Consider the following 17,119-nt stretch of genomic DNA (forward strand, 5'->3'; position numbering starts at 1 on the left):
CACAGAATCCAAAAGAGGCTCCAGGCTCTGAGCAAGCATTCAGCACAGAGCCCGACGCAGGGCTTGAACCCATGAACCGTGAGATCATGACCTGAGCCAGTCAGACACTTAACCAATTGAGCCACCCAAGCACCCCAAAAAGAAAGGATTTCTAAACGAGACCAAAAAAGAAAAGAAAAATTATTTTCTCCTTCTAATATCAAGATTCACTTTATGATCAGCTCCTAAGTTCCTACTCGCAGATGGGAAATAAACTCCTGAAACCGGGCCTGCTACAATAAACAGCTAACATTATGACATGGCTCCATTGCCTCTTTCCTATGAGACATGAGTCAAGAAAACTCAGAGGTACGTGGGAAAGCACAGATTCAGAAATGGGACTGCTGATGTTCAAATCCTGACTGTCATCACCAGCTGTGTGATTGAAGGATGTTACTGAACCTCTATACCTCAGTTCTCTCATTTATGAAACGGCATGATCAGTGCTGATATCCTAGGGTTGTCTTAAGAGTGAAATGAGTTCACAGATCCAATGTACTTAACATACGGCCTGGCACACAGGCAGCCACTACTGAGCACCTCCCATTATTACTATTATGGAGACTACAGGGTGGGATCATAAACTCCTATCCATCAGAGCATTCTCTCAGTGTATTACAATTATAGTTGTGTGTCTTTCTCAGCTACTAAAACTTGGAGCCCTTTTAAGGTAAGAGTACGTACATCTATAATTTTTTAACATCGAGCACAATGAACTGTACATACTATTCAAAACATGTTTCCTTAGGAAAACAATTTCTAAAAACATTTATTATATCCTGCACACATAACACTGCTTTAGGTAACAAAGGGCTTCTAAAGGAATTTATAGATCAAGGAACTTACACATCTAAACACCACCAAATTAAATTATACCAATAATTTAGGCTCAGAAGTTAACTTTCTGCCTTCCTTAGACATCACCAGTAAAAAGCAAAGGTTGTCAACTGGGAACAGATGAGGTTTACTGGCTTTTATAGCAACAAAATGTCCCATTAATATGACCCTGCAGTGTCAGAGCCCGGTGCCTCTCCTGTTTACTAATATATCAGCTAAGTCAATCAGAAAACCACAACAGAACTTTTTCATCGAATACTAAAAGGGAGCTAATAACTGAAACCAAGAATCATATTCAGAAAAGGTGAAATTAGTAACTGCTACATAAACAGCTCAGTGACAAAAACATGTTATATCCATGGTGTGCAGTTTTCCATCAATTACCTACACAGAGAGTCAGGAGCCTCATGCTGTTACTAGCAATTTCAATCATTCTAAAATGTTACAACTGACAAATTACCTATTATACTAAACTCACAATCTAATGTGAAGAGTAGAAAACAGCAACTCTCCCAGATACAAGTTTTTATCAGACTCCATTTAAAGGTAAAGACATTCAAATTCCTGGAGAGCAAGGCAAATACACAGACCTTGCCTTGAAAATACATGTGTCATCACTGACTAGAAATTTTATGCTGATATTTAACCTATGATTAACCTCAAGGGTGCTTTATAGAATTCTGTCAATGTTTTTCCCACAGGTAGAACCCCACTGAAAAAATGAGCATTCCTCCTTTATAGCTGAAAAGGTTAGGAAAAAAGTCCTTCAAATACTGAGCCAAAACAAACCAACAGTTCCTTTTTTATGTAATAGTAACCTCAGTTACTAAACGGGGATATTTTGCCATGGTAACTCTGAGTACCTATAAGAAACACCAAGACACAAAGAACACTCAGGCAATAAGCAAGCAGTTATAGGGATCAATTTAAAATAAAGGAAGAACTGACAAGGAGACTTGTGTCAAAAGCATAAAAAAGAATGGTCTATGGTGTTCCAAGCCAGCGTTCCAAAGACAAGAGGACTACAGACATTTAAAGATTTCAAACAGCGCTTACCAATTGTTCTCCACCTCCTTTAAGATGAAACTACAGGAAACTGCCAGTGAAACTTTCAGAAATCTTCACTTACAAGTAAGAAACTTCTTTAAACAACAAGAACTAGACACTCACCTAGTTTTCTAGTTTACGTAATCTTTTTCTCTGCAGATCTTTAACAGATTCTCTTAAGTTAAGGCAGAGCAGTTTCAATGAGGACTCTCAGAGAACCAGGTTGCAGACAAATGACCTCTACCTCTGAGGATTCACAACTAAAAGTGTAATATGAATACTTACAGGGCATATTCAGGTATAGGTAACTTGCTCACATCAAATATTTCTTTATCCTTCATCAGATACACTGAGCGTATATAGGAGACAAAACACTGTAAAAGTAAGAGGTTTACATGTATCACATACAATGGTCAGAAACGGAAAATAAATTTAAACTCAGATAAAAGAAAATTAACCAAAGGGATAAATTCAACAGTAGTGAAATATCTTAAAAATAAGTGAGCATATAGGGGCACCTGGGTGGTTCAGTCAGTTGGGCAGATGACTTCGGCTCATGGCTCTGAGCTTGAGCCCCATGTCCGGCTCTATACTGACAGCTCAGAGCCTGGAGCCTGCTTCGGATTCTGTGTCTCACTCTCTCTCGGCACCCCCCTCCCCCCCCTCCCCCCCCCCCCCCCCCCCGCTCACTCTCTGTCTCTCACTTTCTCTCTTAAAAGTAAACATTAAAATAAAAAAATTTTTAATAAAATAATTGAGCATATCTCCATTCTACATAAAAAAAAACTACCTTTTTGTAACTGTAATATTAGATAAGACTTTAAATTTGGTTTCATAAAGCCAACTCAACATAGAGCATCACCTTCTCAGAAAGCTATTCTACAAGTTAGTATCAGTCCATTGCAGTATAGTCTAACAGGGGGAAAAAGTAGGATATGTAATGATACAGATGACAATCTGAGCTCCTTATCTTACTAGCTGCTCAAACCTCTTGTGTCTCTGTCAGTTTCCTCATCTATCAGAGATCATAACACCTTCTATTTAAAATGTTATGAGAAATTAACCGAGAAAATGGATCTAGAGTACCAGGGTGTATCTTGTGGAATATAGTAAATACCAATAAATACTAGCTATTAGTAATAATTATTTTAGTTATTGGTTAAAGGTATTTATTTAGTTATTTAGTTAAAGGTATTCTTTATTTATTTATTCTTAGAAAAGAATACCTTTTCTAACATAATAAAATGTTACTGTATTTAAATGAAGCTTAATAAAATCATGACATGAAGTTTACTCCTAAAGCCTTCCCTTTTACATTATCACTTCAAGTAATTTGTCATCATGAACTTGTGTTATTTTTCTTTGGTGTTTATATAGAAAAAAGGTATCTGTAGACCAAGAACTATATAAACCAAAATTTAAACATGATCCTGATCCTTTATCAGTCTGTAACACAGTCAGGCAACAAAGATGATGAAACACATCTATGCAAGCGTTTCTTATTTTAAAATTTTTGTAAGTCCATTTAATTCCCATTTCAGTATTTCCTGAACTTCATATTTGTTATAAATTTATACTAATCCTTTCTTCAAACCATTTTCCCTGTCTCCAGAGGCATGAAAAACAATGAATGGCTCCAGTTCAAGGATAATTTTTCCCCTACAATTGTTCACACACACAAAAAAATCACCCCGGTTGCCTATCGTTTTTGTTCTCTCCAGATTATAATCAAAGGCTAGAAAATCACTTCTATGAAACTAGATAGCTTGCTGCTGCTGGCAATACAGTTAGCCATTCTGCTAAACCATGCGTGACACCCAATAAATCACATCATTTATTTCAATGTGCATTCTATAATCTTTGTTCTGGAAGGCTCATTTGTTGTATGCACAAACTAGTGAAACATCCTTCCATTGTTCCTTATTTCCTGATTCATAATTGAATGACCTCTTAGGTATGCAGTAAGTCATGACATCTCAGAATTCATGTATAATAGTTTTAAATGTGCATACTATTTCCAAACTTTCTAAAAGATTTAAACAATGTCTGCTAGATGATATCTGCATACACAAATGTTTGCATACCCAAAAATTAAGGAAAAAAAAAATCTCCCCTATAAAGGTCTTTTTCATTAGATTTCAGGTGAAGTGAGACTAGAGAAATCCAACTTGGCACAGTTCAGTATTTGGTTTTCTTATAATCCTCCTGATGTATCATGGAATTTCTGAAGAAAGTCAAATGTGGATATCAGTCTCAGGTCTGCTACTTAACAGCTTATGTGATCCTGGACAATATTTTTTTTTAATTTTTTTTTTTATGTTTATTCATTTTTGAAAGACAGAGAACAAGCAGGGGTGGGGCGGAGAGAGGGGGGGACACAGAATCTGAAACAGGCTCCAGGCTCTGAGCTGACAGCACAGAGCCCGACATGGGGCTTGAACTCACGAACCGCGAGATCATGACCTGAGCCGAAGTCGGACGTTCAACCGACTGAGCCACCCAGGCACCCCGATCCTGGACAATTTTTAATTTTCTCCATCTACTATTTACTCCTGTGTAAAGTCACATCAGTATTGCCTCCCTCCTGGGTTGTTGGGAAGATGAAGAAAGAACACGTATCAAACTGCCATGTAACAAAGTCACATCATGACTAAGCACTTGACACAAAGTAAGCATTTAAATTCCAGCTTTCATCACTCATGGTATTTTAAGCAGAGCGAGGCTAACTTGATAAAATATAACAGAAGTTAATTTTTAACCAGAAACGTAAAATCTGCTCTTTAAATAAAACTTCTTTCCCAAGAATATCCAGTTTCAAAACCATAACGTAAAAGCCTTACTACTGACCATTTCTCTGCTCAGGCTCCTTATCCACTTAGGATGCTCTTTCCACATCTCTTATTTCCTTCCTCTCATTTCATCTCTCTGCTGACACAGAATCCAACCTCTGAATCCTGACACTCTTAACTCACTGCTGATATGTTATGGGAGATGCAGAGAGAGAGATAACATGTAGATCCGGTAACCTCCATGTACATAAGAGCGTGGCGAAAAGGATGAGCTTTGTAACAGGGATTCAAATATTTGTCCGTTTAGAGACTAGGAAGCTGTTAGCACAACACAAAATTACTTCCCTTCTTCCTTTTCTAAAGCATCTACTGCTAGGCACTCTAGGAACTGAAAAGTAAGTTTAACTGAAAGTGGTAATTCTTTGTATTTGCTAATCAAGAGGATTTCTAAGTCAAAAAAAAGTAATTTGGGAACATTAAGTCATATTTATAGATTAAAATTTCATTCTTAAAGAGGATTCAGTAAAAGTGCTATGCTTTCTAGAAATTTAAGCTAATATAAGAAATTACAATAAGCTTGCTGAAGAAGCACAAAGCTGACATTTTCCCAGTTCTAAGAAATACATACTTTTTTTTTTAGTTTTTTAAAAATGTTAATTTATTTATTTTGAGAGAAAAAGAGAGAGTGTGAGCAAGGGAGGGGCAGAGAGAGAGAGAGAATCCCAAGCAGGCTCCATGCCACCAGCACAGAACCCAATGTGGGGATCAATCCTAAAAACCGTGAAATCACGACCTGAGCCAAAATCAAGAGTTGGACGTTTAACCGACTGAGCCACCCGGACGCTTCGAGGTACAGAGTCTTTTTAAAAGTTAAAGAATGTTCTGGTTATCTGTGAACTGCACCACTTGACTACCTGAAGCATAACCATGAAACGTAAAGTAGTAGAAAATGATGAATTCTAACTTTATTATATGCTCCATTCCAACTAAGGTATCCAATTTACCAACGACTTACCCTTTGAGCTCTTTCTTTTAAATCTTGATCTTGTGCTAAAAATGATTCCAATTTTTTCTGGACGTCTATAAGTTTTTCTGGATTAATTCTTTGTAACAAAAAATACAGGTTAAACTTAGACATCTCAATTTTAGAAACTGAAAACAGTATATAGCATTTTCCTATCTTCCTCAGTATTTTTAAACCTATAACATTATTTCTCATCTAGGAGCCAGATTAGACTGAAATTCCACTAGACGTAAACCTGACTCTCAGGTATTCTGCATAATGCAGGGGGGGAAAAAGATCAAGATCAGAAATCATCTCTAAATGCCCCATGCTAAGTGAAAGATACTAAGGTTAACATTCAATTATCACTGGTTGCTTCTTAGGTCCATAATGTTAGAAAATACTCTAACAGGAGATCGGTCCATGCAATAGAATAAATGAAAGTTAATGTCATTGTTGTAGGTACTTCCATTTTCAGCCAAATATCATAAAGCCAATTTCAAATAATAAGCAAGGAGCCAAAAGATATAAATAATGGTCTCCTTATCTGGAAATCAGGCACAATGTAACAGAATTGCTACTTAACTCCACCAAGGGAAGCTACAGGAAAGAATGAAATTCTTACAAGGGTCTATGTTTCACAAAATAAATCCCACTTTTTTCCCTGATTATAAACCGAACCACTCTGCTCCTCCAAAGCTGGGGTAGTCGTAGATGGGGGTGGACGAGGTGGTTTTTACTTTAATTATAAAATCATATATATAAAATTAAAGACACAAAAGGTAGAAAACTTTCACTTAGCCTCAACAATTTCAACTCAGTCGTGTTCCATCAAACCCTTACCCAACCCACCTGCCCCACTTCCCATCTAAACACCCTCCAAATCTTCCCTCCAAGTAAAGCCAGGATGTTTCAAGGACCCCAGTGCAGATGAAACTCCGATCCTGATCAAATCTGCTGACAATCTGAGTATCTTCAATGGACAGCAGAGTCCTCTGAAAAGGACATACAACCCTACAAATTTTATCCAATACGTATAATCTTTTCAACAATCAATGTCTGCTGAAGCTAACAAGTTCTCCATTTCATCTTATTTTCTGCATTAACAGTCTTCCAGAAAACATGTTTAGAAGAACACTAGCAAACAAAAAAAGTCACAAAGCAGACAGCGGAAGACGAGAGGGAGGAGGGAATGAAGTGTACATAACTCAGCATGATGATTCTGCACCTCCGTTCTCCTGACAGTAACTTCAACACACCCAGCAGTTCTTACCTGATTTCCTTCACAGGCACTTTCTTCTGGAGAAGCTGCTGCACCATCCCTTTTTCTTCGGAGGGAAGTAAAATTAATAAAGCTTCACCATCCTCTTTGTACCTAAACAAACAAATAATCTCTTCCACATCAGTGCAATCTGCATTTTACATTTCAACAGTCTGACAAACAGGTAACAAAGAAGCAAGTTCACCTAATTAGTAAATATTAGGAATGCCATTTTGTTCACTTCTGTGACGACAGACAAGTAGGGCTCTGAGCATCTTTTTCAACATTCCACTACTAGTTACAATTCCAAGTGACTTTTAGGCTATACCAGGTAGGAGAGCCAGATCCTAAGAAACAAATCAATTAAAAGGAATCTCTTAAATAGTTCTCTGTAGCAATTTCTCATTTAAGCCACGAGAGTATTAGGTTACAATTAGTCATGTAAGAACATGGCATCCACTGTATTAAGGAATCAAATCATCTTTCTGGGGATTTTATACCTTGGGAATAGCACTGTTTTCAGAAAACAGTGCTATAGTTAAGCAATGGATCTCTGCTCAAGTGAAAAGCTATCCTCCAATCCATTCTCTTCCCTCACCTAGTAAAATTCTTATTTCATGCTGTACCACCAGAAATTTCGACGTAACTGGGCCACAATGCACCCACAGCTACTAAACCTCTTGTGCTACTTGCATGCAGACTCCCCTGTAACTCCGGGTCAGCCATTACGTGCAAGCAGTAAGACAAAACAGAACTGGATATTCATAGAATGTTTTTTAAAGACACAAAATGAAAAATATTCTCATCAAAGCACTCTATTCAAGGTTCATGCTATCAAATGTGAGGAGCAACTTTTTATAGTTAAAACCAAATAAATTATTTAGTGAGAAACTTTGTGCCAGGCCTAAACTGTGAAGAACACAAAAAAAAGAGTATTTCTGTCTTCAGTGGTCAAACAATCTAGCTGACTAGAAAACACAAACACACACAAAATCAAGACAACATCCCCAAGATGGTAACATTACTAAATGTCAAAGGACGACCAGGGGCAATAAATGGCAAAAACTCAGAAGAGGAAAAAGACCACTCAGAGTGGGTCAGGGCCAGGTAGAATTTGAGGAGGACCTTGAAGGTGAACAGAAAGGGAAAAGATAGGGTCTTCCAAAGCGGGAGAATGGCATGAACTAAGGAGTGGAAACCAGAAAACATAGGGCAAACTTAGCTAACTTAAGATAGGAGAAACCCAACCGAACCAGGGTAACCAAGTGGACAGCAGGGAGGATTGCCAGATGGGTACATCAGAGTCTGGTTCTGGAGAACTCTGGATGGCTGTGTATAGAGAGACAGAATACCACTGTACACAATTTTATCAATGAACGCTGGAGGGGAAAATTGTGTTGACTTATTGTATGTACGATAAAGATGGAAGGGCAATTTGACATCATGCTGATTTTAAAACTCTACTCCAACAAGCAAGGTGAAATTCCAGGGTAATATCTTTATAGAAATATCTACATATATGTATACACCTTTATGAGTACACACACAGAAAAGTAGGAAATAAAACATATCCAAAGTGCTAAAATTTATCTTTAACTCATACATTAAAAAAAAAAAATTTAAGGGGCCACTAAATGCCAGGCACTAAAACTGACATAGTTGTGGCTGTTACAGAGCTCACAGACTATTAGGGACAGATACCAAAACATCAAATAACAATAAAGTGGTAGGAGTGTTAGTAGGTGTACAGGAAGCTATAAAACCGTAACAGAGAACTCCACTGAATGCTGTCTAGGTGTCAAGAAAACTGCCCTGGGCAAATGGCTTCTAAGAGCAGAGATCTAAAAAATTAGCAATTAGTCAAACATTAGGGGAGAATTCAGTTTTCCAGGGAGAAAAGGCAGCATCTGACGAGAGGCCAGTGGATAGTTTTGTCTTCTTCAGGCTGATTAGCTTTTTCTAGGGTTTCTAATGCATGGGTATTTAACAGGAGATAGAGTAAAGCTTTTACTGTTTCATAAATGAGAAACTAGTACCAAATACCTTCCTCACTGTATTTCAACACCTACTACGATTCAAAATGTTTCAACATCATTCACTATGAAGAAACATGAAAAAGCATTCCCCTAAGCAGTACTGGATTAAACCATCTGTGAAGGCAGGAATCACTACTATATGAAGTATTGAGGCAAAACCCAGAGCAGACAAGGTATCTGAGAGACATCTCAACTTCTGAAGCTCCAAGATCTCACCAACAACAGGTTAAAGGCAAAGGGGACAGATATCGGTTAATAATGACTACCGTGCTGTGCACTATATCAAAATGCCCTCAAGGTAGCCAAACTCTTGAGATGAGGTCAATTATCTTCAGAAGTAAGAAAGCTTATCTCATGTGGCCCAGAGAGGAACAATTAGGAAGAAGGGAGATGGGTATGGGTGGCTTAAAGGGTAATCGATCTCTTTAACATTCTATATCCAAATTCAGAGATGGAGAGAGAAAATAAACATGCCACCAGGCCTACATAATGTGCGCCAGAACAGGGGCAAAGGGGTTAACAGAAATCTCTAAGGTATCAAAACAGCATTCCCTGAAGACCTTGGATCTTCAGATGGACAAATAAACAAGAATAATAATAAGCCTAATCATTATACCTATCTTGTCTACCCATTCAGGTACCCAAGAATAATCTGGAAGAATAGATCAGGATTCAAGTCACACATGGGCCATATCCAAACCTTTTACAACTATAGCCAACAGACACATAGATCTGCACAAGGTTAAGACAGAGTACAACACTGGAATTTAGAAGAACAAAATTCCCAAAGGAAAATGGAAAAAAAATGTCCAAAGTCGAACCCCGTAAGGCAAGCGTCTACAGAAAAGATCATAACTGGCCACTTTACCTATTGAACATCACACACATCTTTTCCCTAAAACAACATACAGAAAGCACAAATTATCTCCTACACACCAACACCCAAGAATTTCCAGTAAGCTTTCATTTTAAAAATAAATACACATTTGAAAAGAAGGCAGAAGCACATTTTTTTTCTTTCAAATGCTTACAAGGATAGTCTATTTACCCATGAGCTAGCTTTTTATATTTCAAAAGCAATATCCAAGGACTGAGGCTTAGTATATATATAAAGAGAAATAAATGTTCTTCACAAGATCTACATTTTGGAATTCCATAATACACAGGTTATTATAAGAAACATTGTAGGCACCAAATAAAAGCCCTGCAACTGAAACACAACACCAACAAAAATCTCATTTTCACCATCTGTAGTAGTACGTTACATTTACGTAGCCCTTTAGAATTTAGGAAGAACTTCATTTTACATTAATTTGCCAATCTTTTTTACACAAGCAATTGGTAGAGAAGGCAAATTTCTGGGAAGACCAAGAAATTATCCAAAAACACCCACAAAAAAACAGAAATACAAAACAAAAACAAAAATCTCCAGCTAATCATTGCGTATCAGAGGCTTTAAACTTGCAGTTCATTACCTCTATCAGCTATACAGACCCCTAACAGGTTGATCACGATTGTCTGCCTTCACATGCTACATACAGCTCACTGGCATTTCTAGCTCAACATGAGAGACAGACCACTGACTTCTGGGTCCCACTGGTAATTTTAACCTCAAAACAAACTCTGACCAAAGGAAGGAGGAAAAGCCCTGCTGTTCTGGCACTAATTTGCGTTCCACCCAGTACCCACTAGTCCTCAGCTATTCCAATGCCTTCTCCCCAACACGTAAACTCCATTCTAGCTAACACTTTAAGTGTCCCTTAAATTTTGCCCATTCAGCAAGATCTGCCAGGGCTCACAACTGCCTGGCCATTCTCAGTTCTCCTGGTCTGGTTCTCCAAGTTATAGAGCAGGGTGTAAGAGATTCTATTTAGAATAATTCCCTTTTTGTAATTTTAAAAATATATATACAACATACATGAAAATTTCTCTAGGTGGTATGATGTAGCTGGTAGGTTCTGCCAATGTCTAGAATCTATACAGTGAGGGGCGCCTGGGCGGCTCAGTCAGTTAAGCGTCCAACTTTGGCTCAGGTCAGAGCCCTACATCAGGCTTTATGCTGACAGCTCAGAGCCTCGAACCTGCTTCAGATTCTGTGTCTCCCTCTCTCTCTGCCCCTCCCACTCTCTTCCTCTCTCTCTCAAAATAAAACATTAAAAAAGATAGAATCTATATAGTGAATAAGCAATATTTTTATAACAAAACACAAGTCCTTATGAAGTAAAAAATGAAAACATGTGCTTTTAAAATCTACATCTTTGTGTCATTCTTACTTCATTTAACACATCTTAGTACTATTAATATTAGGGTACTTCCTTACCTCGATTAGTAAATTTGAGGACATATATGAATGCATGTTCCATACCTACCATACATTTGTACCTAAAAGCTGCTCACCAAATATCTGATGAGTAAACAGATGCAAAAAACCACCAGAAGTTGTGTAAGCAGATAGAACACTGGATTTGGAGTCTAAAGAACTGAATTCAAGCCCTAGCTGTACTATTCATTAGTTTTACAACCCTGGATAATGAGTCATTTTATCACCATATATTACATTCTTATTTATAAATTATATACTTTTTTAAAAAATTTATTAAATGTTTATTTTTGAAAGAGAGAGAGAAAGACGGTGTGCACGGCATGGAGGGGGCAGACAGAAGATCCAAAGTGGGCTCTGCACTGACAGCGGAGAGCCTGATGCGGGGCTCAAACTCACGAACCGCGAGATCATGACCTGAGCCAGAGTCGGACACTTAACCACCCGAGCCACTTAGATGATGAATGAGATGATTCAGGTTCCTTCAGAACCTAAAGTTCTATACCTGTGATTCTTAACATACTAGCCTTTGTTCACAATAGAAGTATCATCAAGAGAGAGAGAAAGAGAGACAACTGTTGGCCACACTCTGCTATTCCACAGCCCTTCTTTTCCCTCCTCCCTGTATCTCCTTCTGTCCTCCTACACCTTAGCCTCACCAGTGGCAACCAGCCCCAAGAGCACCTGTCACTGAGGTTCCAAAGGGCATCAGCCCAGCAGATGCATACAGACAGGCCACAGGAATCACACTTAAACGTTCTGTTCCTCCTGCACAGTGTGGTACAGAGGAGAGCTTATTCCAGGAAAAGAGGTATCTCTGACTCACAGAATCCTATCTAAAGACTCTACACTAGATTTAAAAGAGAAAAGGACAGACCGGGAAATATTCTGGGTAAAATAAAGTCATCTGCAGCATAAGATTTTGGAAATACAAACAGGTACACCATAATAGGCTCAACAGTTTGACAAAGTTCATAAAAATTAAAAAAAAAAAAAAAAAAAACCAAGTTGGCTAATATGTGTTGCACGGAAAGCTTCTAGCAAACTGAGTAAGAACAAGGATTTAGGGAGTTCACACAGAAAAGGCAGAAATCATTAGACTCTATCAACTCTGTCCCCAGAACTTAAAAACAAGACTAAGTTTTAATACATTAAAAACAAGAAGAAAACCCATAAAAGTGGTACCTAAAAATTATACTACCTGAAATTACTTTCTGGAAACTACTGAAAGAGATGATTAATGCCAGGAGAAGAAACCGAGGCTTAAAGAGATTAAGAACTGATCAAAAGGTACAAAGCCAGCAGGTGACAGAGCTAGATCCAAACCTAAATTTCTTGACTTCCCAGGATAGTGTTGATCAACTATGGGATACCTGCCTCTAATAATCCAAATAAAGAAGGAAAGTGCATATATTTTTAGTTGGCCTTCATGATCACAAATGACAGCAAGTTTAAATAAGGATACCTACCCTCCTTCTCCAAGCACCTGGCTTTCTCGCCTTATGGAAACCCTGCCTGGGAGCAGCAGCCACTAGATTTCACGAACTGAAAACATCTGCTTTGGGGCACACGGGCAAGAACAGGAGCTGCGGGGTCAGAGAGACCTGAGGACACATCCCAGTCCTGGTATTTCCCAAGGGATCTTAGACACATTTTACCTCGCAAGCCTGAGAAGTCGTTTCCTGACAAAAAGGCCTCTCCCACCAGGCTGGTATAAAGACTGACTGAGCTCTTCCATCTGTTCACTCAACAGAGACCTGAGAGTTACCAAGTGAACAGTTAGGTCACAACCCGCTCGCTCCCTGTGGGAATGACAGGGAAGGGCACGGAGACTCCTCCGGCTGAAAAAAAGTGACACGGTCAAATCTCCTCATAAACAGACTAACGACAGGCCTCCGGGGAAACAAACACGCCGCGTGCCAGCATGGGAGCCCTCACGCAGGAGGTGCTAAATAACAGATGTACCAGGTTTGTCTGAAGTCTGTGGATTCAAGTGGCAGGTCTCTGCAGTCAGCCATGTGAGTGAGCCTAGCGGTGGCCCAACGGTGAAAGCGATAAACGGCACGCGTGGCTTAGTGACTGCGAGGTCAGTCTTGGCCAGAGCCTACCCTGAGGTGACGAGAATGGTCCTGTGCAGCTACAGCGGGGTTCCCAGACCTCTTCCTGCCTCGCACATTCCTTGCCATTACCGTCCTTTATCTTTCAAACTGTCAGGAGAGCTTGCTTTCAGGTGTGGTAGGCAGCTCCTAAAACGGCTCCCCAAAATCGGGACCTTCTGGCATCCACAGCCTTGTGGTCCTCCCCACACAGAATCAGGCTGATCTGTACGACCACTAGGATGCTACGGTAAGATGGAGTTTGGGTTCCAAGTTCTAAGTCACAAAAGACACCGCTGCCGCCACCTTACTCCCTCTTACTCTCTCTCGTGCTCTCTCTGAGGAAGCCAACCAACTGCTCTGTTATGAAAAGTCTCAAGAAAAGAAAAAAGGTGTGGAAGGAACTGAGAGGCACCTCTGACCAACAAGCAGACGAACGGGCTTGGAAGGGGATCCAGCCCCAGCGGAGCCTTCAAGGACCGCGTGACACCATGACCGCAGACCTGGGCTCCAGACCTGCAAGGATGCGGATGAGAAGTCAGAGAACCCGAACGAGCCACCCCTGCATTTCCGATCCACGGAAACCAGGAGAGAACATCTAGTTCTCGCTTTTAGACACTGAGTTGTGGGATAATCTGTTATACTGCAAGAGATAATTAATTTTAGGGAAGCTCTGATTCATGAGTCTGATTTGAGAAAGTCACTGTGTTATCTCAGCTGTCTACTCTGTGCCAAGGCCTGTTCTAAGCACTCAGGGTATATCAATTAAGAAGACATATTTCCCTAGTCTTTATGGAGCCTACATTCTAGTGAAGAGAAAGAGATTCACTGTAATAAGGAAATGCTCTACTATACATGTGGGTATTAAGTGCTATGGGGAAAAAAGAAAATACAGACTGAGGTTAGGAAGAGTAGTTGGGGCAGGTTAAGAAAGACAGTCATGCAGATACTTGAGGAAAAACCATTCCAGCAAAAGAAACAGTAACGTAAAGGCCTTGGGGGTGAGGGGCTGGGGGAGGCGGGGGGAACATGGTCGGCATAAAGGAGAAACAGTCTGACCAGTGTGGAATGTAGGGACAAGCAGGGAATAAAAAGTAAGGTTGGAGGGGACTGAATAATATCAGGTCATTGGCTTTTATTCTGAGTGAACAGGAAGCCCGGAGAGGACTGACGACATCTGACTTGTGTTTAAAAGGATCACTCTGCCTGCTGTGCTGAGAAGCGACAGCAGAAGGGCAAGGGGGAAGGGCCTGGAACTAGCCCACAACTGAGAAGGCTCAGTCCTCTTACCTACCTCTAACTATTTTGGCCCTACACTACCCCAGCTCATTGCTTCTTGATACAAAATAAAAAATTGGGGGGCGCCTGGGTGGCTCAGTCCGTTAAGCAGCCGACTTCGGCTCAGGTCATGATCTCGCGGTCCGTGAGTTCGAGCCCCGCATCGGGCTCTGTGCCGACCGCTCAGAGCCTGGAGCCTGTTTCAGATTCTGTGTCTCCCTCTCTCTCTGACCCTCCCCTGTTCATGCTCTGTCTCTCTCTGTCTCAAAAATAAATAAACATTAAAAAAAATTTTTTTTTAATAAAAAATAAAAAATTGGTTTTTCCCTTTAAAAAAAAAAAAAAAACTTTAAATTCTAAATAGTAGCAGACCAAGGCAGACGGTCATGTAAAGAAACAAAGCAGCACCAGTACATCCAGAAGAAACAGGCTAAATTTAGGATTTTACCAAGTCTTAGCTTTAAAGAAGCACAAATTTTCACTAGCAAAAGATTCCTCTTATCTCATTCCCAAGATATTCAGAGTAAGCTTCAGTAAATTAATGCTCATGGAAATTGTCTTTTCACTCTTATTATTTCAATTTACAAAACAATTAAGGATACTTTTTAAAAAATCTATTATCTCTTCCATAAAGTACCAGTATTTTCCACAAACCATAAACTCTTCAAAGTTATCACAGCAAAAATTTTAACTACTTTGCATCCTCTTTGCTGCTGTTGATCTACAGGGCAGCCATGAGTGTGCAACGCAAAGAACTGGCCTCTGCTGCCCCCTAGTGGAATCTCACACTGCTGTCTAAATCACAAAGTCTGAGAGCTACAAAATGCAGCCAGGCAAGACTCAGCTGGAATATAATTATATATTATATTTTATTATATATTTTATATTATATACATACACACACTCTCTCTGATATATAACTCACCTTTTGTTTTAAAGTAAGCTCTAGTCACAGTGGGGGGTTTGAACTCACAATCTAGAGATCAAGAGTCTCATGCTCTACTGAGCTTACAGGCACCTGGACTCTCACTTTTTATATTTAAACTCCCAAATGTTTACATATGAACAGTTACATATAACTCACATCTTCCATCCACAGACTCCTACCCCCCAAATAAAAACATTCAAAAAAAAAACAAAAAAAGAGGAGTATCCTATGTATACCTACTTACTCTCCATTCCCCAATTTTTTATTTTCAAATGGGCATTTTCCTAAGAAAATGGAAGAGCCTGGTTTTTTGAGTACCCAAAACTGCAAACCCTAAAAACAATCATTTTTAAGTAATGCACCACAGAATACAGCTTGATAAAATTATATTCCTATTCCTTGCCTTCCTGTCTCTAAAGGAGATCATTTTGTTAAAAGAGATGTGATGTGGATGGTTAAAGAAAATAGACAAAAATTTTCCCAATACTAAGGATCATGAGAATTTTAAGTGAATAATACATTACAACAAAGTACTTCAAGACAAATGCCTAAATCACTATTTTCACTTAGCTAAAACACTTCGAAAGGAAAAAAAAGATTCCCCAACCTTAGCTATTCTGCCACAAAGCACTGAATTCATTTTTCCATATTCATATATTATAGCTCACTTCCACAAGTAACCACTATCTGACAACCCAGTTTTAATTACAGCATAAACACAGGATTTTAATTAGTTTCAAATTCTAATTTAGCCTTTATTCAATTCAATTATTCAGTCTCATGGCCCAAGAAACTTTCTAATTATCTGTAAGCCCATTAATGGCAACTTTTAAACTGCAATTTCATTATTTTTTTATTAAACTGCCCAAGAAAAAATAAGTATTGCGTATCCTAAACATTTCCACTGACTACTCATCTAAAAGAGTCGATTCAAAACATTTTTAATTGGTTATGAGGGATCAAACAGACTTGTATTTTTAAAATTAATGACATTAGAAACTGCATTACAACAGTTTTTCAAATTAGTATTTTCTTTTCAAATACAATCATGATGTTGTTGTAGCTCCTTTTCATCTCCAGTCATTAGGACCAATTTAGTATTCACCCTGGCATGTTTAGCTACAGAAGATTTTTAACAACCTCTCTGGGAACGAAAAACCCTGAAATATTCCTCTTCGGTGAACTGTTTTCTGATGCAATGAGATGTCCAATCATCTTCATTAAGGAAGAATAATTTTAAAATACTATTTATAAGTGTTCCATAAAGAAATCCGTTTCCCCTGTCTATGTCAACACCAAATGGCACAACTAACACTAACACGCCTGTGTGCAAGGCTACATCCCACTTTCTCTAAAATGGAAAATGTGTGCATGGGTACAAGTACAAACTCATACATGCCTCACGTTTACTGAGAAGAGTTAAACAGCAGAGGAATTCTCATTCCGCCAACCACTACTACTTACGACTTCTGAACATCTCGCTAT

The 17,119-nt window shown here is 39.0% G+C and overlaps 1 protein-coding gene across 1 annotated transcript in view; it reads right to left on the reverse strand.

Moving 5' to 3' along the window:
• DDX10 (DEAD-box helicase 10) overlaps nucleotides 1-17,119 on the reverse strand; it is a 280,373-nt gene that overhangs the window by 229,144 nt on the left and 34,110 nt on the right. Inside the window, exons 10-12 of the mRNA XM_049613892.1 lie at nucleotides 6,989-7,090; nucleotides 5,728-5,815; nucleotides 2,209-2,297 (exon numbers count right to left, since the gene is read on the reverse strand). Of these exons, the coding sequence (XP_049469849.1) occupies nucleotides 2,209-2,297; nucleotides 5,728-5,815; nucleotides 6,989-7,090 (279 nt within the window). The remainder of the gene's footprint in view (nucleotides 1-2,208; nucleotides 2,298-5,727; nucleotides 5,816-6,988; nucleotides 7,091-17,119) is intronic.

This window comes from Panthera uncia, chromosome D1, assembly GCF_023721935.1.
Source record: "Panthera uncia isolate 11264 chromosome D1, Puncia_PCG_1.0, whole genome shotgun sequence".
Lineage (NCBI taxonomy): Eukaryota > Metazoa > Chordata > Mammalia > Carnivora > Felidae > Panthera > Panthera uncia.